The sequence below is a fragment of the Cloeon dipterum genome, chromosome X, assembly GCF_949628265.1.
Source record: "Cloeon dipterum chromosome X, ieCloDipt1.1, whole genome shotgun sequence".
In the NCBI taxonomy this organism is placed as follows: Eukaryota; Metazoa; Arthropoda; class Insecta; order Ephemeroptera; family Baetidae; genus Cloeon; species Cloeon dipterum.
The window spans coordinates 20,765,366-20,789,972 of record NC_088790.1 but is presented as its reverse complement, the minus strand read 5'-3'; the positions used below and the strand labels follow the sequence as shown (position 1 = coordinate 20,789,972).

Sequence of the window (24,607 nt, the reverse complement as noted above, 5' to 3'; positions counted from 1 at the left end):
TCTACATTGTAAAACGCTAAAAATGTCGCTATCAAAGAGAAAACATCAAACATATTCTGCTTTTTGGTGAAGGGAGAAGACTGCTTTTCGTTTAAATGTAAAATGCACTGAAAATTTTGAGCAACAGAAAATTGGGATGGTTTGGTCAAAAACTTAATTTCATCTTCTAGATTTTCATGATGCATGTATTATAAAAATGATAAAATCTACCCTATCATTTGGAAAATGCTAAGAAAACAGGATTGTCAAATTAAACTCAAAAGCGTTTGGATTTTCTTCTTAACGCTGGATTCATTTGCTTCCTCCTCAATCTTAATTTCTGCGAAAATTGAAGCATCAATTTTAACTGAACCGCATTAAAACGGATTACAAAACCACTGAGGGAATTGATACGCTAATCCAGTTAGCTAAATAATTGATCAGCATAGAGTTGCACTCGATCCTCCCGTTTCACCTGCCTTTGAATCTATTATCCCGAAAGTTTGAAGCGCGCACCAACAAACTGCCAAGTTTCCGAGTCAAATTTTGCTAACAGGAGAAGAAACAACCGACGGTGTACACAATATATCGCTCAGTGGCGAAACTTAAATCGAGAAGGTGCGGAGGAAGGGGAGCTGTTGCGCCAAGTTTCGGCATTCACAGCATTCACGTCGAGTGTGGCGGCGGTTTGTTTGCCTCAATAATTCAAAAGCGGTCCTGCCGACAATGAGTGTTATATTCATAAGGACGAGAAGGCGGGCGGGCGGGCGAATTCATAGCCAAGTTGGCAGCACATGCACGAGAAATTAGATTTCGGCGGCGCTGATCTCGGGGCGAGTGCCGCCTGCTCTGCTTGAGTTCTCGCATAATTTCGCAGCACCTCGTTCCAATCCCTGCAGTCAGTCATTGCTACTAATTTCCTCTTTGCAAACACGCAGCCCCCAGAGGGTTTGGTGCGGCATAATTATTTTCTTCATTTGCCATCGCCGATGAAATCCGAGGGGACGAGGGAGCGTTTTGCCACGTACCTGATGCCGCGATAAACTGATGAGCGGAAGTCAAACTGCTAGCTGCCCTCAAACCCTAAATGTCTTTTGCAATAGGCTGAGAGTTCGACATCATTTCGAGGGGCTGAGTCTTTGGAAGTGCCTCGTTGTTGGCCAATCAAAGATTTGAGTGCAGATTTAGTTGAGCTAATTGCTATTGGAGCCTAATGCTAGTCGTTATTTGTGTTCTGTCTATCAGACAAGTTAGATATAGTGACTGCCAGGTTGTTTCAGATAATCCTGACTGCTTTTTTAATTTAATAAAGTTCACTTTATTAATAATATTTATTTTTCAGTTTAGTATTATGACCAACTTTTGCTCTTTGTGACATAAATATCTTGCACTAGAAACCAAGGCAGCTGCCATTCTTACCCGACATGTGAGTTGTGAATCTACTGGCATAGTTAGTATTTCGGGTGGACTTACCTTGCGGATATGGATAGTACATTTAAAAAGATTCAAAATAATCCAGTTACTATGTGGTTACCTTTAAATTTGAACATAATTAACATTTTAATTTCATTCTCTATTCTACGCCGATAAAACCCCATTTTTATTAAGAATCGCAATGCACCATGCAGAAATCGCCCATCTATTCGTGCGTTTGCCTTTTCCTCGAGCCTAAAATGACGTCCCCTCGCGAATAAACGGCTGCGGTCGGGCGCGCGTTGCACAAATTCCAACAAGGCCAATTCGCCCCCAGAGAGCAAGTAGGCAAAGGACCCTTTCTCGGCCGGAATCGGAGTGATAATAAGCGGCGCGTTCAAAGGTAAATTAAGCTCATCAAGCGGCTGCGCGCTGGCGAATAAGAGTGAAAATTAACCGGCGACGCACGCCGCCGGTTCGTTTACCTGCCGCCCAACTTTCTGACTGGCTGATCCGAATCGACTGATTTCTGCAGTGGAACAACCGAATCGCTTCCGCCTCGACGGATTCTAATTTAAAGTCTCTTTCATTATGCAAAAGGCTTTTCGGCTCGCCTGCCTGTGTGCGTGTGCTAACGAACTTATCGTACGCGCAGCCGCGTTTAATAAGCGCCGGCTGACTGATCAACCTGCTGATTGATTCGGACAGCAGCAGAATCAGCACCAACAGACGCAATTTCCTTTCCCCGCGCCGCGTCTCTCTTTCATCGCTTCACTTGTCTGCGTGTGTGAGCGTTGACAAAGTTCTGATTAAGCTGTTAGCGAGAGGTATATTTGCTAAAATAATGTTGCCATTACCAGGATTTTAGTTCAGCAAGATCTTAATTAACGAGGTTCTTTTTGTTTTGTGCGCTGCTTCAAAGAGAAGATCATTCATTGCCATCTGAAACCACTGCGCGGTGAAACTGAGATCTGACCTTTCCTCTTGATAGATATCATGCGTGGGCTTAAGGCAAAAATGCTTCCGTTCGATAGATTTGTAACATGTATCGGTTCAGAGGGCTAATCAAAAGGGTACATATCGTGCTCTATGTGATGAGCTGATTCAGATCATGTCAAACGAAACTGGGCTGTCACGTGAAAGGTCAAATCCGCAGGTAGTCGATTTCTAATACAAAATTGTAAATTATTTTGCTTTTTATCAGGTGCCAAAAATTTAACTATTTTGGAATGTTTCCTAGCACAAAATGTGATATATTTTGGGTAAATAAATTTAAATTATTATTTTACTGCTAGTTTCCTGCAACGGTTAAAATTCCAGTAAATATTTTTACCTCTATTGTTCTCCATAATTATCTCCATTGTATTAGAAATGTGGTCATATCTTAGCATTAAATAAATTTAATTGATTGATTTCTAAGTTCAAATTTCTCTTTTATTTGGCCAAGTACAGAAAGAAGTACTTGCGCATATATTGACTACCATTTATTTGCTGATGAAAAAGGACCTACTCTTTCTCGACAACTTACACTCGAGCTGCTTTTTAAATAATGGGCATTGCGACTGCTGAAAAGCTCGGCAAAACTTTGTCGCTCCAGTGCCATTGCCCGAGGGAGATCAACTGTAAGCAGCGGCTAATTAATTAAAAACTGTGTTCCTGCCCAACCATGCAGCAACAAACTCAAACGAGTGAGCGGAACGCGAGCGCGGTGGCGGCGGAAAATAACGAATGCCGGAAAAGAGCTGGCAGAAATAATATTTTGATTGTGTATCACAAGAAGTGCTCTCGCACGAAAGGTGCTCACCGCGCGCGATATTATTCCAACTACCCCAGTAATTGAATCAGCCTGCTAGTCAGTCTCTCTCTCGACTTGCCTTTGCAACAACACAAAACGTCTTGTGCAAATAGCGTGTGCACTTGTAAGTGTGTATTTTCCGCTGGGCGAGCGACAAACACGCGCAGTGCAGCATCACGGAACAGTGGAATGAACGAAGCCGGCCGAAAACTTCCTTGTCCGCTAAGGGCAAAGGGAGGAGGGGTGTGCGAAACGTGCTCTTCCACTGATTTCAGTTTTTCTTCATTTCATATTAATTAGTAATCTAAAATCTAGTTCAACTAATCAGGTTTTAGTTGACATAATTTTTTTCAAATTTATCTAGCCCGCGCGCATGGCAGATTTCAAAAATTATTTTCGTTCTAATCAACCTGTCCCTTTTCCAATCTCTGGAAAAAAAACATTGAAAATAAAGTCCGCAAAGTATCTTTAATTGCCCATTTCCCGTGCTGTGTTGCAACTGGTGATGAAGACTAGTTCAAAGCGTCATAAAAATCAACGTTCTCGTATGTAATTTACGCCAGTTCTCTCCGTGTCTTTATTGACCAGAACCAGAGTCATGAGATTGCAAATAAAAGTTTAAATTCCTGGTTTTTAGATAGATCTGAAAGGCAATAAATTCTTACGTGACTCTTCTCACCCTCTTGACCATTGTTCACGCCCCTCTGCGCAAGGTTCTTATTTCCGACCAGCGAGCTGCTGTTTGCACTGTTCTTCAATTTCCAATTTCTTCGCGGTGCAGATATTTGCAAAGCGTCCCCCGATTCCGGGAAGATATCTGCCTCGTCGTCGAGGATGATGGAGACGCGCGCGCGGGCGGATTTGTATCTATCTCGTCACCCTTGTGAAAAAAGCGAGTATAGTGCGCGCCGCAGCACATTCAACAATTGCCAAATGGCTGGAAGAATGTGCGTGTTGCTGCCAAAATTGATTCGCAGCTTTTTCGCCGAGTCACTTTAGCACCCGCCTTGCCAGCTCGCTGGAATTCCGATGCGATGCGCCCCGCTGCCTCCAGAGGAGTGCTCGAGGTGCATTTATATTTTCCCGTGCCAACTGGGACATGAGCAAAATGTATTATTAACTGCCGAACTCGTTGCTATTATATCAAGAGTGCGGAAGGGGAGTGAAATCGCCTGTATTTTTGCCACTTTCTTGTGTGCAACTATGTTTTGACTGTGTAAGGACACGTGCGGAACTGCGGCTCATAATTCAGGAAAAATGGGACTAGAGTCATACCCTTGCCAAAAATTTTAAAACTAAATTTGAAGATAAAATTCTCAGTAAAAATTCTCAATTGCAGTAAATTTCCTTCTTGCACGTACCTTGAAACACTAGAAACGAATTTTGTTCTTTGCAATTTATGTAACTGCGGGAAGTTGCCGGTACAAAAGAACTTTGGGCATCATTATCTATGTTTACTGTGCCGGAATTTCCACCGCATTTTGCATTTCCTCCCAATTTCCATCCACATTACAAACTTTGCCGACGTAATTTGCACTTTTATGGCAGTCGGTTCTTTTGACCAATCCGGCGGGTACGAGGGGTAGATAAAAAAAGATCAGCCGCAAAGTTAAGTTGCTCTACTGGCGAGCTCCGGCAAGTTTCCAACTGGCAAAAGTTATATTTTTTGCGATTACCCTCGACTAATTGAAAAGGAGCAGAGTGAACGGAATTCCATCATCATCCTCGGCGAAACGGCAGCTCCATTCCAATTTCTTCTTCTCCTGCGAGCATAAAAAAATCATTATAGGCCTCATCAATTCCGCGCCGCGCAGCTCCTACGTCTTAATGAAATTCAAATTCACCCTCCCGGCGGCAGTATCAATTTTTCAGCCGGAATGGGGGTGCACGCATTAGTTTTATTGCACCTCGGCAAACATCCACTTTAATTGAAACAAAAGCCTGCGCTCCGGGGATGTGCGAATAAATTCTATTCGTTCCTCGCCATTTGATTTGGCCAGCCGTTCTCCAATTCCATCAGCAGCCCTTAAACTTTATTGGAAGATCGAGTTCGCAGGAAGAGAGTGCCTGAAAAATAGATTTCTCATCGCGTCGCACACTCCGCACAGCCGGTGCGCGCGGCGCGCTCTCCGGATAAGAAAGCGAACACAAAAAGGTGTCGAAAAGTTTGACATGAATTCGTGCGTCCATAAAATCCAGGATATCCCGAGTCGTGAACGTAAAATTTCATTTCCGCCACCGCAAATTTCAAAGTTCGTTCGTGTGGGAATCTTTAGGGTGAAACATTATTTTGGCTTCCTGAAAACAACCGATTCAGTGCGAAATTTCGCCATTCATCATTTTCCATTTTGCTCCCAGCAATTAAACCCGCATCACACGCATTAATTTTAGCCTCAAACCAAATACTCAACAACTTCAACCCACGCATTTGCACGTGAATATGATAGCTCTATTTTGGGTTCTTCATTGCTCGATTCCGCAACGAATTTCAGGCGCAAATTAAACTCTGGCGAAGTGAAATGGGAAAATAAAAATTTCTTCATGCGCGAGTGAAACTCATCAATCACGCGAGGAAAAGTAATAACCAAACTCGACAAAAGGACAAAAAGCCATATTGAGTCTCGGCAGTCGATTTTTTTGCCGCTTCCAATTCAAAACTCGATCTAATCAATCTGGCTGCAGAGCCGGGCGAAGTGATTCCCCGATGCGACCTCCACCGCCAAGCGGCGAACAATGGCAGGTAGTTAATTAATATTTAGTTCCGGCAAATTATTCTCCTAAATGGGAAACCTTTTTCGAGTGCTGGCTGGCAGAGTCTGCGCGTGTAATTGAATAAAAAATTCCTCTCCTCGCAGCGGGGAACAAGAAGAAGAAGCAGCAGCAGCGGCAGACTCTGGCCTCTCTTTTTAGCGTCTCTCGCCAGGTTCGATACCCCTGCCTGCCCCGCACGCCCCCTTTGAATGAGGTCCATTTCCAACAGAGCCTCGAGCGGAGCTGGTTGCTTAGCGTTCACAGAGCGGCACAAGATGCTCAGATGGGCTGGAACAATCGAGCCGGCGCGCGGTGTACTGATTTCAATCACAACCACGGAAATACGATTAGAAATCGATGATGTAAGGGCCAAGTCTCAGGCTCGGGAGAAGCTGCAAGATGTTCTAGATCCAATAACAAAACATCAGCATTTCGTTTCAATTTAGTCTGTTGAATTGCAATTGAATTGATCAATTTCAAAATAATGCAGACTCGAATAAACATTGATATATCGTTTCAAAAAATTATTTTCTAAGTGTATATATTCATGTCGTGAATTTCAGATCCAAGAATGCTCTGCGTATTTTCGCAATCTTTGATTGAATTTCCTTTTCTGCTGAAAATATTAGATCAACTGCCAGAATTCAAATCAGTATCTCCTCATATTTTTTATGCTAGTTCAGGATAATAGTTTGCTTTTGAAGGAAATCATTTTGAAAAGAGCTGGTTTCAGTTTTATCTGACAATGAGTTCAAATTTAATTGTTTATTACGTAGGTGTGGCTGATATATTTCTTACTGAGCTTTTTGTGGACATGGGACGAATCAAATGAGCACGAATCGTGTGAATTTTATTATATATATAATATATTTATATTAAAATTTCCAAATCAAGAAAAACCGAATAAATTGCTTCTTTTGTTTACTGTCATTCGTGAAAACGTTGCCATGAGTTTTGGTTGCTATTTCTCAGATGAAAACCTAGTTTTAAGCCAAAGAGTCAATTACAACACCAGCTCAAATTACTTGAAACACACAACCAAAGACTTAATTGTTGCGGGAGTGTTGATAAAATGGTGTTTGACCACCTAAGGCAGGCATCGCTATGCGAATTGTAGAGCCATTAAGTTACATGGCCGATCTGGTTAATCCAGTCGCCGGCTTTGTCCAAGCGTCCGCGCCACTTTGGGGCCGTAATTATGTGTTTCTATTACACTGAATTTAATAACGTTAGAACGGCTCCGCTCGTCTGCCGGGGCTACTTTGCTTAAAACGACGGTCATGCATAACCGGCGTGCACAGACACACATGCATGCAGCTGCTGTTTAATAATGCATGGAGAATTAAAATGCACCGCACTTTATGATAATGGCGTCCAGCGGCTGCGCGGCTGGAAAGCAAACAGCAATTTAATGTTATGCATTTGACGCCCGCGAGCAAATTCGGCTCCCTAACTGAGTTATAAATTGCGTCTGCTTTTGAATAAAACCGATTGTTCCTGCTACTCGAATGCACAATGGAATTATTGTTTTATTGTTGATTCCATATTTTGATAATAACACCGGATATCGTAAGTCCGATCTCATATTTTTCTATTCAAATAAAATGCAAATAGGTTGGATCTCTCGTAAATGAGTTGGGCTGGTTGAAATGTGATTAGAGATGAATTTTTCTTTTGTGCGTCGTCCAGTTTAAATCTTTTTTCTCAAGTTGATGCATATTTTACTGGTCCAAAAGTGTATTTTAAGGGCTAAAAATGCCGTCAAGGAAATTTAAAAGAGTGTTGGTTTTCTAAGTGCCGTACTAAAGTTGAGTTCACTGTTGCAATCAAACTCTAATTTATAAGTTTGGGTACCTTATCTACCCTATTTTCCCAGTTAAGAAATCCGCGTTAAACTTTTTATCGAAATTTCTTTCCTTGAACAGTTATATTTTATTTTTAAACTCTTTAATAAACTGTCACTTCATTAAACATATTTACGTTAGTTATAAATTGTTGCAAAAAGAAATTTGTTTACAAAAGTAGTGTAAACTTTACATACATGCTAGTGCGTTGTGAAAATGTGTTTTGTGTGTTTTCACCGTAATGCTTTTGTTTGCCTATTTCTTCAGCTCTAACCCTTTTGTCTATTTGTCCGCAGGTGCACCGTGAGAGGGGAATGCCAAAAAGCAGACCACAGTTCCCCGAGGTGGCTGACCTTTGGGTCGGTTCAGCAGTGTATCGACTTTGAGCAAGTGCTCCCAGATCGTATTCCTATTAATCAAATGACTGATGTAAGTTATTTACTTTTTTATGCACGCGTATCTCTCTTTTCACTGCTCTATACCCTATACCCACACGGCCGGCGATCGACTCGTTCTGTGAGGCCATGTTGCCGGCCATTGATTTTATCTTTCTGGGATGGGTACACGCCGCTCGTGAGTCTCAAATGAGCACATTTATTTTCAAAAGCTGACAAACGGCAATTTTTTGCGAGCGGCCTCGCGAATGAATAAATCAATGCCGCGCGCGGTAATTTGCGAGCGTTCGGATATATGTATACATACATGCCAGACGTTTATACGTACGCAGCTTTTTGCTCCGCGGGCGGAAACTTAGCGAAGTTTGCTGCTGCGCTGAAAGTTGGCCCCGGATTAATTTTGATTGCTCGCCGTGAGATTTTCCGATACGCTTCACTCCCCCGCGGATTTGAGGAACTTTTCCAGCGTACATTTGTTGGTTTTGGAGCCGGAACTTGCCAATGTTGGGAACCGAGGTACTTGTTGAAATAAATTGATCAAAGTTTTTGCCACATTTCTCCAGAATCGTCTAAAGGGAGTCGAAATTTCTAAGTTCATAAAAATCTAAAGAGGAAACCCCTTGGAATAGTCTGTCGTTATGTGAATATATGTATTTCCGCAGACGAAATTTTTTATTTGTTAATTTTATTGATTTTGAAAAATATTCCTAATATTTAAAATTTAATTTTTTATGTTATATTCTATGTAGGAAAGTTTTGGTTTCTTTAGACGCTTCTTGAGGAGCCAAATTGTTCGATTAGTCATTTTATTACATAAAAAATCCTTGGGAAGGTTTGCTTTGGGCTCTGTGATGTTTATATAACTTAATCGTAGAACAAAAACGAACATATTCTGAATTACTTGTTAAATTTCATTTCTTTTACGGAGAGATAGTTTTCTTGTGATTGGAATTGATTTCCAACCTCTTCAAACTTTCTTCTTTCTCTTTTTTGAAGGAAAATTATATTCAACTGTATTGTTCTTTTTTACCAATTTTAATTTATGATTTCCAACCATTTCTCTTCAGGTGCAACTAAAAATTCGCACCCTGCCGACGCTCCACTCCGGTGCCAAGTACAGGTGTGTCTTTGGGGAAGCAGACCCGATCGACGCTGACGTGCTCCCGAACGGGTTGAAGTGCCGGTCGCCGCCGCTGCACAAGCGGCCCAAGATCCCCGAGGAAGAGGACCACGTGCTGGTGCTGTTGTCGGTGCGATCCTCAGAGACGAACAAGGATTTCGTCAGCCGCAACTTCGCCTACTACGACTGCAGCCGGCACACGACGTGCCGCGAGTGCGTCACGTCCAAGTGGGCGTGCAACTGGTGCGTGTACGAGAACAAGTGCACGCACAACACCACCTCCTGCCAGCGGGCCGTGGTCAGCGGCGAAAATGTAAGCATCCTCCTTATGCTCCAACAGGTACCTCCAAAACGCCGGGTTTTCTACCTTTAATCTCTCTCACTCTGCTCGGAATGGACTAGATCACACTACTCTGCTCTGGCGCTTTTTGATGCATTTATTTCGTTTTTCTTTCATGCTTCGTTTCTATGTTTTGCTTTGCTCTTTCTGAAGGACTAGAAAAATATGTGTTGATCCGTTTATGGCGTTGTTTGATGTTGCTTGCCCTGCCAAACGAAGTTAAAAAAATCTCTGCAAAGTTGTAAGAGTAAATTAAATGCATTTGTAAGGAAGGGAAATTATTATTGGCACTACCGCTGGACTGCACATTCTTACGAACACGACCATTTTTGTCTTGTGAATTAAGTAAAGTAAGACCTTTTGACTTAAAGATTTCCAAAATTATCTCTTTTGTCATCATTTTGAGAGCAGTAGTCAGTAAATTTCCTAGGCTTACTGTTTTACCAGTTAAATACACTGCTTTTACGTGCCTGAAGAGTTAGTGAATACGTTTAATTTCATTTTCCAATTAAAAATATTAACAATCAATAATTGTTCTTGTTTAGTTTTGAAATTAAGCATGTGATATCTAAATATTAAAAGTGAAAATGCACATTCTTTGATCTTATCGCCCGTATCCTCTTCACAGAATCCAACTCAATTGGCCTCCCAAGGAGCCAAGTCCTGTCCGCGCTTTGTCAACCTTGACGACAGCATTTTGCTGCCCAACAATGTCCAAAATGAGATTCGCCTGCAAGTAGACAACCTGCCTTACATCCAGGCGGAGCACTCTGGCTTCCAGTGCATCATCACAATCGAGGGTGCTAAAATGAAGGTGCCCACCAAGGTTGAGCAGGGTGGAATTGTCTATTGCGAAAAGACGACAGTAAGTGCTTCCAAATGCCTCTACGTATTCAGAGATTAAAACTTTGCGGTTGTTTCAGTACTCCTACGAGGCCAACACAGGCGAGTATCAGGCGAGTCTCACGCTTGTGTGGAACAACAACCACTTTGTGGACACGACTAACATCACGCTGTACAAGTGTGAGATCCTAGGCTCACACAAGGAGCACCCTGACTGCTCCCTTTGCGTGACAAGGAATGCTAAGTACGAGTGCTCCTGGTGCGGAAACAAATGCAGCTACAGCAAAAGCTGCCAGCAGACGCCAGCCAACAAATGCCCCAAGCCAAGAATTGATGTGGTAAGCAGCATAATTCAGTCATAAACTATTTAATATAATCGTAGTTTTCTTAAAATTCCCTGCGTGCGTATTTCTTTCCAATGATCTTTTGTTAACATTCAAAATTGTTCTAACAAATATTTTTCCCAAAGGTTAAACCATTGGGTGGACCTATCGAAGGTGGCACTTTGGTGACCATCATTGGTGGCAATCTCGGTCTCAAGAGAGAAGATGTCAGTGGAAAGATCAGTATTGGCGACATTCCCTGCGAACTAGTCAACTTTGAGGTTTCTTTACGGATTGAGTGCAGAACTGGTGCATCCATTAATGGAGAGATGACCGCCCCTGTCATTGTTTGGAACGATGCTGGCTCAGCTGAGTCGCCTGTTGGCTTTAGTTACAAGGTAATAATTTGCTTTCTTATCAAATTTATTTATGTATTCAATTTCTTAACGAATTTTATAAAACTCCACTTAAATGAATTATTGATTTATTTTGAAATTTTAATGGTTGTATCTATTTCAGAACATTGTGCTAGAGGGTCTGTACCCCCCTATTGGCCCTGAGAGTGGTGGCACGCAGTTGGCCATCACAGGACACAACCTGAACACTGGTTCGACGGTGCACGCGTCTTTGGACGAGCTGCCGTGCCTGGTGAACATGACACAGGCGTCAAGCAGCAGGATCACGTGCATCACCTCAAAGGCCAACAACCCCAGACAGATCAACAGACTGACCCTGAGCATCGACGGTGCAAACAGGACCCTCGAAGGGAATTGCTTCAACTACACAAAGGATCCAACTATCATGGAGATCAAGCCACTGAAGAGTTTTGCCTCAGGAGGCAGGATGATCACGGTTCACGGCACCGACTTAGATTCAATCCAGAAGCCAGAGATGGTGGTGTACAGCGACAACGAGCCCATCAACAAAACGGTGAGTGCCTTGTCTGAAATATGAAATGCCGATTTTAAACGTGGTTTTTTTCTTTAGATTTGCAACGTCCTGAATGATGCCCTCATGGAGTGCCCGTCTCCCCCCATCAACCTGGAATTCCTCACGGCGTCCAGGCAAAAGCGGTCCCGCCACCAGAGATCTTTGTCTAAATTCCGAGAGGTCTCATACCAAATCGGATTCGTCATGGACAATGTGGAGAAAGTTAGGGACATGGGGAAATACTTTGAGCACATCTCTTCTCAGCTGACGTATGTCGAGGATCCAAAAATCTTCCAGTTTCCCAACTACAAGAAGAGTTACAAGGGAGACACGCTAGTCATTGAGGTACATCTTTTTTATGAACTTATATTTTAATATTTGTTTAAATTAAATAAAACTATTATTTCCTAAATTACTTATTTTCAATATCAGAATTTTTACTTTCTACCATTATCAAGCAACAGGAAGATTTTTCCACTTGTTTAAATACTGCAACTAAATTCTACATGGAATTTATTTTTCTTAGATTTAATTGTGTAATTTGTGTTATTTTGTTGCGCTCAAACATATATATGCTTGATGGTTTCAGGGTGAAAATCTGAACCTGGCGAGCGAGGAGTATGACGTGAACGTGACGATCGGCACCCGCCCTTGCAACGTTACTTCCCTGGCGAATACACAGCTGGTGTGCACACCTCCAGACATGCAGCCGCACGGCACAGATGAGTTTGGCATCCAAACTGACTCAAGCCTGCCGCTGGTGGTGGTCAAGGTGGGCCAGTCGTTGCGCTTCCCTGTCGGCTACCTGCAGTACGACGTGATGAAGCTGCAGTACTACGCCGACGAGGCCATATTTGGCATTGCTGCTGGCTCTGTCCTTCTGATCATCCTGTTCGCGGCTGTGCTGGTCGTCTACAGGCGCAAGTCAACGCAGGCCGAGAGAGAGTACAAGCGCATCCAGATCCAGATGGACACTCTTGAAAGCAACGTCCGCTCTGAGTGCAAACAAGGTAGGAACAATTTTGTGATGTATGCTGCGAAATATTTATCGTGTCTCACGAGGAGAGTCTACAATTAAAGTGGAAATTTTTCGTTTCTAGAAAGTTATTGAATTGAAATTCATTGGGCGTGAATATTAATAGAATACTCCGCTAATTTAAAAAATGTAATTGGCTTATAAGTCAGCAGCTATCCGGGCTAAAGCGAAGAAAGAAATACGTCTGCATTTGCAACTAGACCATATTTGCGACTTTTAAAATTCTCTGCAAAAAATCTCCAAGTTTTGGCCATACTTTGTTAGAAAAACTTTAAACAACAATATATAAATGAGTTAGCTATCCCCCAAAATGTTGCTGTTTATTGCCATAACAAATATTCTTGAGAAAATTTGATTTATAGAAACTTCAACATTCTACACTTGGAGTATCTATAGTTTTAAATTTTTACGAGGCATCAACCCAGCTTATCACTCTCGCAAGCCATTTTTGTCTCATGTTCAGGAAATCTTTGGAATTATTATTTCGTAAAAAATGAAAATCACGCTTCATGAAACTGCTTAGAAAGATGTTTTGCTTTATTCAATTTTTAGCTTAAACCAGTCATATTATCCATATTGCTCTCACGTGAATTAAGCCATTTAACTGTTGACTCTCCTGGTTAGTAATTTTAACCGAGCGTTTTTGAAATCGACTTACATGCCAATAATTAACTTAATATTTTCCACTGATGTTTCTGGTTTGAAGCAGACGTTTAAAAACAATTATTGCAAACCTTGAACTTTTACGTTCAGTTTTTTTATTCTCACACGCTTTTATTTTTATTAGTGGTGGTTTCCTCTCCCTTCTCTGTCCTGCTTTTTTCCGCACTTGCTGTACATTTTGAATCTCTAATTGATAGGTGTTTAGAGTGGATATTTGTACAGATCACAATTTTCATTATTTATGTTTTTTTTCGTGCGGATTGCCCTGGGGAGGTCACCACGTTTTAATTACTCTCACTTTATTCGTTATATTACTTAACATATTAGTTAGTTAATCATTTTAGTTGAACCACTGATGATGTTGAAGGGCTTTTTTCTGCCTTTTCTTTGCAGCTTTCACTCAGATGTGCACCTGGGACCCGCGACGTAATGGTGGTTCATATCTGCATGGTATATCACAAAACACTATCTCTCTGCTCCCGCCCGCCTCTCTCTGAATTTACTAATTAGTAGCGTTAACCGAGTAGCCACTTAACCGACCGACTGACTAACAGGCTGAATGTCTCTTGTGTCTTCTCTTGCAGCCGCATGCTGGACTAACAATCGCCTCTTGTGCACCACTCTTCTGTCTCATCAACGAGCCGCCACCCTCCTCCTCGGTGGGGTGCAATCTTAATTTCAGAGCTGCTTCTTCTCTTGTTTGTCTTGTCAACTTCGTACATAAATATTTATCCTCCCAGAGCTGCTTTTTCTAGAGTTGCTTGTGCGCTCAACGGCCCTGTTTCGTTTCACGTATAACTTTTCAGCTTAAAAGCCAAGTTTGCGATCGAGCCAGGGATTTGGTTTCAAATGGGAATTATTCTAAATTAATACAATTTTGGTAATCGTATGCAACCTGCTTGACATTGGAGTTGCGTGAGTTAAAAAGCTTTCTTGCGTTTAGCTTTAAATTGAAATTTGTCTGCCTTCTGGAATTCTTAGCTGGTAGCAGTCACCGCCTGTTTAAAATGGTATTACGCTAATTTCCTAATTGTTCTATAACGCTTCAGTGTCCCTTTTAAATACCATCAGTCAACCTTGGGCTCAGTTTGTTCATCTGTAAAATAGGGGAAGCCACCATTTTGCACCCATTTCGGCTGTATTGGTTTTTAAAGCTAGAGATAAGCGCCAAAAGGGTGGTCGAAAAATTCCTTTTCCGAGACGTGCATGTGACCAGATGAAATTACACTATGCGCGAGTCTGTACCAATGCTAATGTGTGACGCTAACCTCTGTCCTGTTGGATTAACAGCTCGAATTTGTTTCTGGTCTTCTTCTAGCTTTCGCTGAACTCCAAACAGATATGACCGACCTGACTGCCGACCTCGAAACCTCCGGCATTCCCACCCTGGACCACAAGAGCTACATCATGAAGGTCTTCTTCCCGGGCGTCAACGACCATCCCATTCTGAACGACCCGAAGGTGAGACACGCGCGGCATGCGTTGCCAACTATTCTTATGCTAATACAGCATCTCCCTCCGCAGGTCAAAATTTCAGCGCCGAGAACCAACTACGACGCGGCCATGCTGCAGTTCGAGCAGCTCATCAGCAATAAAAACTTTTTGCTGACTTTCATCGACACGCTCGAGTCGCAAAAGTCTTTCAACATTAGAGATAAGTGAGTGATGAAATTTAAAATCGTGTTCTGAATAAACGTTGAGCAGGTATTTTTTTATGATTTAGCTCTGTAGTTTCAATTTTTTTCTCTTCACCTTTATTTGGCGATAAAGCGCGTTTGAAAATTAAAAATAAAATCGATGGGAAAATCTCTAAACGTAATTCACAGTTTTTAACTCTGAAAAAGGAATACGATATATTCTGGTCCAGTAATACCAGTAATAAAATAAGAATCCATCGCATGGTTTCAAGAATATTTTAAAAAGAATTTAAAGGGAATGCGGTCTCCTTGATGTTCATTCTTTAGGACTAAACTACAATTCAACGTCAGATATATCGTCTAAACTGTGTTCTCAGTAATAATATCCTCTACATATTTAACACAAAAAGTTAAAAGCTTTAAGTCTACCTTGAAAATTTGCATATCCTTCAATTCAACCGATTATAACCAATATTTACCCCACCCTTTCCAGGGTAAATGTTGCGTCCCTCCTGATGGTGGTCCTCATGGGCAAGATGGAGTACGCAACTGAGATCCTTAGGTGCCTTCTTTTGCGCCTGATCGACAAGTCCGTGGGCACCAAGCACCCGCAGCTGATGCTCAGACGCACCGAGTCGGTGGTAGAGAAAATGCTGACCAACTGGATGGCTCTCTGCATGTACAACTACCTGAAGGAGTACTCAGGCTCCTCGCTCTTCCTCCTCTTCAAGGCAATCAAGTACCAAATTGAAAAGGGACCTGTCGACGCTATCACACACGACGCCCGGTACTCTTTGTCTGAAGAGCGCCTGCTGAGGGAGCAGATTGATCACGGTTTTGTGGTATGTAGTTTTCCACTATTATATTATTTCAAGTGCTTTTGGCTTGCTTTGATGTCCTTGTGGAGGATTTTTTAGAGGAGCTTTCAGTGTCGTTGTACAGAGTGCATAGTCAATTGGAGAGTTTATAATTTTTACCTTTTCCCTTAAATTGAAATTCATTGAAAGACAAAATATTTGGCAAGTCATTGATTTTTGTTCTTCCTCTCCCCAGACGATTCACCTCGTGCAGGAGGATCCGCATTATGAGAAAATTCCTTACCATCAAAGATATCAAGTATGTGCTTTTGATTTCTTTCCTTTCTCTCTGGTCCAGTTCCTGACTCTAAGAAATTATGCAGCTGCTTTTTTGCCTTGTCTCTCTAAGAGAAATCACAACCCAGTTTTTGCATGCTATCCAAACCCAGATCCCTTTAATGGATTGACTTATGAATTTTGATTTTATTTATACTCTTTAAGTAGATTTTGTAAATATTAATTACAACTATTCTGATTATTGTCTGAGATCTAGAACTAAATAATTGTTATCAATCAGAGAAATGCAAGAAAATGTAGGTTCCATCGATGTCATATGGACCTATTTGCTAAATTTAAAAATCTCGCATTTTTTCATACATTAGGGTTCTTTTTTAAAATTTCCCTTGAGTAAATACAATAGGGGTACAAATAAATTACTTAATGGCTTTTCTTCTGCTCTTCATTATTTATTTTCTACACTTCGTTGGCAATCTATTTGTACTTAAAATGAAGTACCTACTTAAATTATAAAAATCTCTTAATTAGAATTCGTGATTTTTGAGGAGACTTTATGTCAATTTTCTAAACTTATAGTAAAACAACTATTCCATTGTCCAAAATTCTTAAGTCAGCCTAAGTAGGATCCCATAGATTAGCTATTTTAGCTTGCTAGCATAATATTTGTTTCCCTCAACCCCTTTTGACATGGTGTTCTAACTCAACTGGCTGTTTGCAGACTTTGCACGTGGTGCAGGAGGACGTGGATGAAAAAATCCAGTGCAAGGTGCTGGACTGCGACACCATCAGTCAGGTGAAGCTAAAGATCCTGGACGCCCTGTACAAGAACACACCCTACTCGATGCGCCCCTCGATCCACGAGATCGACCTCGAGTGGCGCCACGGCCGCGGAGGCCACCTGACCTTGCAGGACGAGGACCTGACTACCAAGACTGTTGGCGGGTGGAAGAAAATCAACACGCTGTTTCACTACGGCGTCAAGGAGTCTGCTGTCATGTCGCTCATCCCCAGACAGAACGACGCCTTCAACTCGAACTGCAAGCAACCGTGCCAGAACTGCACTGGCTCCTCCTACTTCACCAACACCCTCTCTCCCATCATCACCAACAATGGTGACATAGAATCTGGACACTCTGGAAGTGCCAAGGTTAGTTTCAAACCCAGTCAAAATTACATTATTTTAAATGGCTCACCTCTTTATTTAAAACCTTTAAGATAAAAAAATAGTTCAAATGAAGCTTAATTTAAATTATTTTCTGAAATAAGAATAAATGTAATAGAGACTAGACCGTATCAAAATTGGTGGTAAATAGAAAAATAGATATTGAATTTAGGAATTTCAATTTTTACTGTTCTTAAAATTTCTACTCCCATGGAAAATTTCTATTTTCATCTAGATTTTTTCCCTATTAATAATCTTCAAAAAATAATTAAGTATTTTTCACAATCTCTGCGTTATTTATTTGAGCAAAATGTAAAATTATGATTCATTATCAGTTTTCAATGTTTCTGATGTAAAAAATTAGCACGCTTCGTTTCAGGTGTACCACTTGTTGCGTCAAGTAGACGAGAACCACTACCAGAATAACAAGAACGCCTCGGAGCGCACGCACAAGGCCATTCCAGAGATCTTCCTGACGAGACTGCTCTCCACAAAAGGTACCATCCAGAAGTTTGTCGATGACTTCTTCAACACCATCCTTGCCGCCAACGAATCGTTGCCACCCGCCATCAAGTGGCTGTTCGACCTCCTTGACGAGGCCGCAAGAAGGCACGGAATCACTGACCCTGAGGTGGTTCACGCCTGGAAATCGAACAGGTAGGGCGACGGACCTAAGAGAGCAATTTTTATTAGCTTAAAATATTACTAAGTTATAACAGAGAAAGCTGTATAAATAACACAAAAGAAAATTTAGTTAATCTGTACATTTTTCTTGTCATTTTTTTACTTCCAACTCGCTCACAATATGAAAGTTCTGCAAAGATCTGTACCATTTTTCTTAGTTTTACTTTGTTTTAAAATAATGAAACAAAAATCAACTAAATTTGGAACAGGATGTATTAGCTGTATTTATTTTATTATTTTAAGTAATAAATTAATTTTAATGCTGTTCATTTTTCAGTCTTCCTCTGCGCTTCTGGGTGAACTTTATCAAGAACCCTGACTTCATCTTTGACGTTAACAAAACAACCACCGTCGACTGCTGCCTCTCTGTGATCGCCCAGACCCTGATGGACTCGTGCTCAACCTCTGAGCACCGCCTCGGCAAGGACTCGCCCTCGAACAAGCTTCTCTTCGCCAAGGACATCCCCAACTATCGGGAAATGGTGTCGCACTTCTACTGCGACATCCAGATGCTTCCTCAGATCACCGACCAGGAGATGAGCACCGCCATGCAGCAACTGTCGGTCTCGCAGATCGGAGAGTTTGATGTGGTTGCAGCCCTCAAAGAGCTTTATATTTACGTCAATAAATATAGTGAGCAGGTAAGGCCACAATCTGAAATAATTTTACTCACAAGCCCCTTTTAATTCCAAAATTATTGTGTTTTTCGCTACCTTTTGGCAATGGTTGATAAAATTTGACAATTTGCCGTTATTTATGGTTTGCTAGATCCACGCCTCCATAATTTCAAAATCAAATCAATCCTTCCTTGCAAACTTACCCTTTTTAAATGTAATAAAAATGCGTAACATGGTGCTGTTGTTAATTAATATTCTAATTCTACGTTTCAGATATTTGATTCACTTGAGACTGACCCGTACTGTAAGAAAATGCACTTGGCTCACAAGCTCGAGAATGTGGCTTGCACCCTCGAAGGCGAAGAGACGTCGACATGCTGACGACGCGGGTCACCTGATCTTCTCCTGTCTAGCCCCTTCTACTGACAGGCCTGAGAAACGCGGAAAACTGCTGCCAAACTGTGATACTTGCCAAACACACATACACACGACACTCGCACACATACAAGCGTAGAGAGAGAGAGCCCGAGTAGCAGATGATGCGTATTTATTGTGATCATTTTTTGTAATCGTGAATGGCGGTGGGCGACAAGATGTGTGGATGGACGAACTTTTGATTTCGCAGTGTGTTTAACCACAGTAGATTTCTGATCAGGTGACCTAGTTAGCTTTTTATAAGTGTACAATAATAGTTTGTTGTAATTTTTTTTTATTTGTGAATGTGTTTTTTGTGCATACAACTGGACTCTGAAGATTTTTGTGCAAAATATTCACGGCTCTGAGGCTTGAAAGTGGACTTGTCTGAGTTTCCTATTTTCGAGTGCCTGCAATCTTTTGAGAATTGCGAGTCATTCCTCTGGTTTCGATTTACATGCTATTTTTGCAAAGCTCACTTGCGTCCTGGTGGAACGTACGAGGAGAGAAGCATGTCAATTTAGTCTTAAACGGTGGAAGATCCGGCTGAAAATTGAAAACAATTAAGTCCGCGGCAGTTTTGCTACTTTCCTGAATAATATATATACTTCTAAAAAGGCATTCCTAAAACGCTCTTTTCATGTTTGAAAGTAAAAAGACTGAATTTGAATCCCACTGAACGGAAAAAATGTATATTTGATGGCAGTCATGCCTGCCAGCATTCCAACAAAACAAAAAATGCCAGCCGATTTCTTCCAACCCTCCCAAGAAAAAGCTACCCTTTCCTGCCCAATGCCAAACAGAGACGAAACTGTACGTAACAAGCTGCTAGAATTTTTATAATAGCTTTTTATTCCCAAATTTCCTTCCCTAGCCGTTGAAACATTGTTGAAAATTAATTTATTCGTTTTGGAAAATCACTGACAAAAATCTGGTTGTGTTCTGTGAATAAATGTTTGATTCTTACTGAGAAGAATAAAGAGAAAATTACTGTGTACAGAAAATACCTAGTCTAGATGGATGGCAACACTCTTATAATATTACCTAAAAGATGCAGACTTGATTGTGTCTCAACATTATTAACATTTAAACGGCGATTTGTGTACCATTTGTAAATAGTGTACTCTCTTACACACAAATCGATGGCATTTCTGTGTAAATAAATCGGAAGGAGCGACTTTCTAGCAATATATTCTAGACAAGTCCACACGTGGATGAAAAGTTCAGTTTGCCATCTGTCCTGTTATCAATTAAGAGTAAAAATGGTTGTCAAAATTACTACCAGAGCAAAAAGAGCTGCTGATTGTTGAGCCTATTGTGGGAGATTTTGAAAAGGGTTTCATTATTTGTACAATTTTGAGAAGGAATTTCGGACAGAGCTGGCACACTTGCACTTCAGTAAACGAATAATTATTGTCTTGTACTGATCTCAATGATGATATTATTATTGTGCTGTTTGATATGAAGACCGAATTTCAGTGGTTTTTAAATTTTAGAATCAGTCACGTGTTTTAAAATCAGCAGTTGTTATTTATGTATTACCAATCAGAAATTACTCTGACTCAGATTCAATGTGAAATTTCTCTGTTTTTATTGCATTATTTTTGTATAAATTTCACTTTGCTCTTTCACTATTTCTATTCATTCGCCAGCCGTTCAAAACAAATTGTGCATGTGCTTGTTGTGCCCTTGGATACTACTTGAAATATAAATAGCTTCTGATATTTATATTTTGATTGAAAATCCCTCCATCCCAATAAAAGGTGAAGAATGAAAATATGCTATTGTTTTATTTCAAAAATTTAACCATCCTAAAAACATGTTCAAAAAATTGTGCTAACTATTGGGTATACCTACTATTATATATCCATTTAATGTTTATTCTTAAAATAAGTCATCAATGATACAAAAAATCTTTGGTAAAAAAATTTATTCGTCGAACATTAATGCCATATTATTTCCATTATTTCTAAGTATAATTCTAGAATATAAACTTCATCTCATTTAAAGTTATAGTGCTATACGCGTGCGTGCTATATTATTTCAGATGAAATCTCAACATAATTAGGATAATTTAGCTCTGCCGGTTTGCCGCCTAACATTCCCATCCTACTATTTTGAAACCAACCAATCAGTTTCGAGTTCTATTCTGACGTCACTAATCAAAACATTCGCACATATTGCCGGTCAAATCTGTCATGTAGTTTGCGAAATTTCCCAAATATTCACAGCTATTTGGCTAAATCGAGGATTCCATCAATATTTTTGAAGTGCGTCGCATTTCGGTCGGAATGTGGTTTGTGGCGTCCTGAAGCATTGAAACCTGACTTGAGTCGGTTGAAAAATGATCTCCAAATTTGCTGGAAAATTCAGCCTGCGTTCTGGTTTGGAATTATTTCTGCTGAAATTTTGACTTGCTAAATTTAAATTCTAACACAGGTCTGAGAAAGGCATTTTCTGCTTTTACCTGCAGAGAATGCTCGACCAGAACAGCACAAATGCCGGCAGGACAGCCTACGCATTACTCTCACCCACAGCTTCTCAAAAATGGAGAGGTAATTTATAATTTCTTATTATAATGCTAATACCCAGCAGTCTATGATTTAAATAATATTATGTAATTTAGTCATTTTATGTGGATAAGACAAAATCTCAATTCGTGTAAATGGACTATTCAAGTAGCCAAATTGCAAAGGATTCTATAAAAAAAATATAAAATCTTAAGATTTGAGAATGAATTTGAAAACTTTTAAAAATTTAACTGTCACTGCAATTACAAGTGTATACATATGTATTTCCAGATTCTGCCAGGGATGCGGCGTGGTGAGTTTCGCCGTCGGCGTTCGATGCTGGTGAACACCATTTCACAGCAAAGTAACGGCCGTAACGGCGCTGCCATGGTTCTGATCCCGTCAGCGCCAGACCAGTTCCTGTCCGAAAAGATCCCTCGCCCCTACCGCCAGTCATCAGACCTGTTGTACCTGAGTGGCTGCCAGGAGCCTGGCTCGGCACTGGTGATCAGGGCCGTCCACCCTGAGGTGCACAGGGCCGTGCTCTTTGTCCGAGGCGCTGACGACAAAAAGGAACTTTGGGATGGGCCCCGTTTCTACGCCACTGAGGCTACCGCTGACTTTTTCGGCGTTGACCTCGTTCTGCCCGCAGACAAGCTGGGCGATTACCTTCATGCTGCACTCGGAGACAATGAGAAAAGGATGACCAACGTCTGGTATAACTTGTTGGCCTTTTATAATTTAATTTAATTTGACTCTTCTGGTTTTGTTTTGGTCTTAAGGAATTTAACTTTGAGAGTTGGACGCTCAATAATTTGAATTTTTATATATGCTCTCTCAAATATTTTAAATAGCTCAATCCTTCCAAACAAAAACTATGCTTACAATTGCATTAATGTTTCATCTATTCAAAATAATTTTTCATTTGGACTCTCCGCACGTTATTACCAATCGTGTTTTTCTTGTTTTTAAAAATAACGTTTGTTATAATACTTTGAGACATTTTAAATTACCCCTTTTGTAGGTTTGACAAAAGTTTTGGTCAAGCTCATGACGGATCTCCGCGCTCAACAATGGACACGGTTATTGCCAACAATATCAGCTCCATCAAGCTGGACTCAACCAGACCAGTACTGCACCAACTTCGTGTCATCAAATCTCTGGCAGAAATTGAGCTCATGCGGAAGACGTGCCAAATAGGGGCTGCTGCTGTGGCAGAGACTATTGCTCAGGAAAATTATTTAAAACACAAAGGTGACCATCAAAATAGACAAATTCTCACTTTTTTAATTATTTAACACGACTGGTTATTGGAGCTGAGAATTTTCTTCCATCCAATGTGCTAGCCTTGGAACGTTAATATCACCATTTTTTATCAGGGTCACTGAATAAATAAATAGCAATTTGATTTCATTCAAACGGCTACTTCCATCCCTTAACAAAATAATAGAAAAGATCAATTTTTCTCTCCAGATGTGGTAGAAGAAAGCTCAATTGCTGCTCGTGTCGAGTTTGAGTGTCGGCGTCATGGTGCTCAGCACCTGGGTTACCCTCCTGTCGTGGCAACTGGAACAAGGACTAACACAATTCATTATGTGGCAAACAACAACATTGGTGCGTCTGGAGATCTGGCCCTGATGGATGCAGGTAGGAATCCAATTGCGTTTCCCCACTAAAATCAAACTGATTTCAAAGTCCGCAAAAAAATATCGAGCTCTATAAACCTATCATAATTAAATGTGAAGTTTACTAAAAACATACAACAAGCTGATTATTGAAATGCTTTAATTTAGGATTTAAAATTTACTGCCAAAAAGTTAATTTAAAATTATTGTCAATTAAAAGGAAACACAGGATAACTATCGGCATTAAAAGTATTTTGGCATCAGAAGTGTGTAGACTTTCATGAATTTAGAAGGAATTCACCAATGAAAGTTTCTATCTAGCTTCATAGGGGAGCTATGTAAGAAAATCTTGATATAGGGCCTTATGGGGATTTCCATATTAACTGATGATGATTTTCAGGTTGCGAGTACTATGGTTACAACAGTGATATCACACGCACATGGCCGCTAAGCGGTAGCTTCTCAGGACCCCAGCTTGTAGTCTACGAGGCTGTCCTCGACGTGCAGCAGAAACTGATAAAGCTGCTGGACACCTCCAGGCCGACACTAAGCCAGCTGTTTGCTGAAATGTGCCTGCTGCTGGGCACGAATCTGAAAGAAATCGGCCTTCTCCCTAAATCCGTATCAGGAAGTGAACTGCTTTCTGTGAGTTTATTGAAAATAGGCAATTAAGTGGTGTTAACACGGTGTTCATAGGGCGCCCACTCGTTTTGTCCTCACCATGTGAGTCATTTTCTTGGGATGGACATCCACGATACGCCTTCCATCTCCCACAGCCTCCCTCTTCAGTCGGGGATGGTCATAACTATTGAACCAGGTAATTTAAAGAAAAATCTAAATTTCGTCAAAGGTTTTTATGTCAATTCTCTACAGGGGTGTACATCAGGTCCGACAGAAAGGATGTTCCTGCCGAGTTCCGAGGAATTGGCATCCGAATTGAAGATGACGTCTTGATCACTAACTCTGGATGCGAGGTGTTGTCAGCCGGCTGTCCAAAGGATGTAGCCGCTCTTGAAAAACTAATGCAGCGTTCCTCAATAAGTTCTTGAACTCAGAAAGTGATATGTAGGCAATCTAGCTCAAATTTCAAACCATCAAGTGCCTTTTGTTAGATATATGCTAATATACAATTTGAATATAGATTACTCCACTATTTTTCATCACTTGATTCAAATTGGATCAAGATTACCAAGTATGTCATCACTGTTCCCACAATCTGAAATTGGATTTAGTTAAAAGAAAATTAAAATTGGTCAAAAATGCATACTGAAGAAATTAGTGCAATGTCCAATGAAAAGAATCCTAGGGCAGTGAATCCGACGGGACAACTCTGGACTTGCATGCTGAAAATCTGGATCTAAAATTGAAATTAATCTTCAAAAATGTAGTTAATATGCGCTCGAAGAAATTGATTAAACGTGAGTTCTTAATA

General features: G+C 40.8%; 2 protein-coding genes across 8 annotated transcripts in view; both read left to right on the top strand.

Moving 5' to 3' along the window:
- The window catches only part of PlexB (plexin B), an 83,182-nt gene extending 62,363 nt beyond the window's left edge, over window positions 1-20,819 (top strand). Inside the window, exons 7-24 of one of the 7 annotated variants that reach the window (XM_065495738.1) lie at window positions 8,079-8,211; window positions 9,245-9,610; window positions 10,266-10,502; window positions 10,561-10,818; window positions 10,950-11,201; window positions 11,323-11,733; window positions 11,791-12,078; window positions 12,323-12,743; window positions 13,826-13,882; window positions 14,017-14,091; window positions 14,751-14,893; window positions 14,942-15,090; window positions 15,563-15,911; window positions 16,123-16,185; window positions 16,882-17,310; window positions 17,690-17,982; window positions 18,287-18,650; window positions 18,900-20,819. In XM_065495738.1, coding sequence (XP_065351810.1) covers window positions 8,079-8,211; window positions 9,245-9,610; window positions 10,266-10,502; window positions 10,561-10,818; window positions 10,950-11,201; window positions 11,323-11,733; window positions 11,791-12,078; window positions 12,323-12,743; window positions 13,826-13,882; window positions 14,017-14,091; window positions 14,751-14,893; window positions 14,942-15,090; window positions 15,563-15,911; window positions 16,123-16,185; window positions 16,882-17,310; window positions 17,690-17,982; window positions 18,287-18,650; window positions 18,900-19,007 — 4,396 coding nt within the window. In that variant the 3' untranslated portion in view covers window positions 19,008-20,819. Of the gene's footprint in view, window positions 1-8,078; window positions 8,212-9,244; window positions 9,638-10,265; window positions 10,503-10,560; window positions 10,819-10,949; window positions 11,202-11,322; window positions 11,734-11,790; window positions 12,079-12,322; window positions 12,744-13,825; window positions 13,883-14,016; window positions 14,092-14,750; window positions 14,894-14,941; window positions 15,091-15,562; window positions 15,912-16,122; window positions 16,186-16,881; window positions 17,311-17,689; window positions 17,983-18,286; window positions 18,651-18,899 lie in introns of all 7 variants that reach the window. The other 6 variants (XM_065495736.1, XM_065495737.1, XM_065495735.1 and 3 more) reach the window with 6 other exon arrangements.
- Window positions 20,820-21,209: 390 nt separating this feature from the next.
- LOC135946640 (xaa-Pro aminopeptidase 3-like) lies at window positions 21,210-24,607 on the top strand. The gene is made up of 8 exons (XM_065494941.1): window positions 21,210-21,424; window positions 21,480-21,595; window positions 21,842-22,266; window positions 22,575-22,804; window positions 23,024-23,197; window positions 23,576-23,820; window positions 23,872-23,992; window positions 24,049-24,607. Exons 1-8 carry the CDS (start codon window positions 21,385-21,387, stop codon window positions 24,222-24,224), a joined length of 1,527 nt encoding a protein of 508 aa, XP_065351013.1. The 5' UTR covers window positions 21,210-21,384; the 3' UTR covers window positions 24,225-24,607.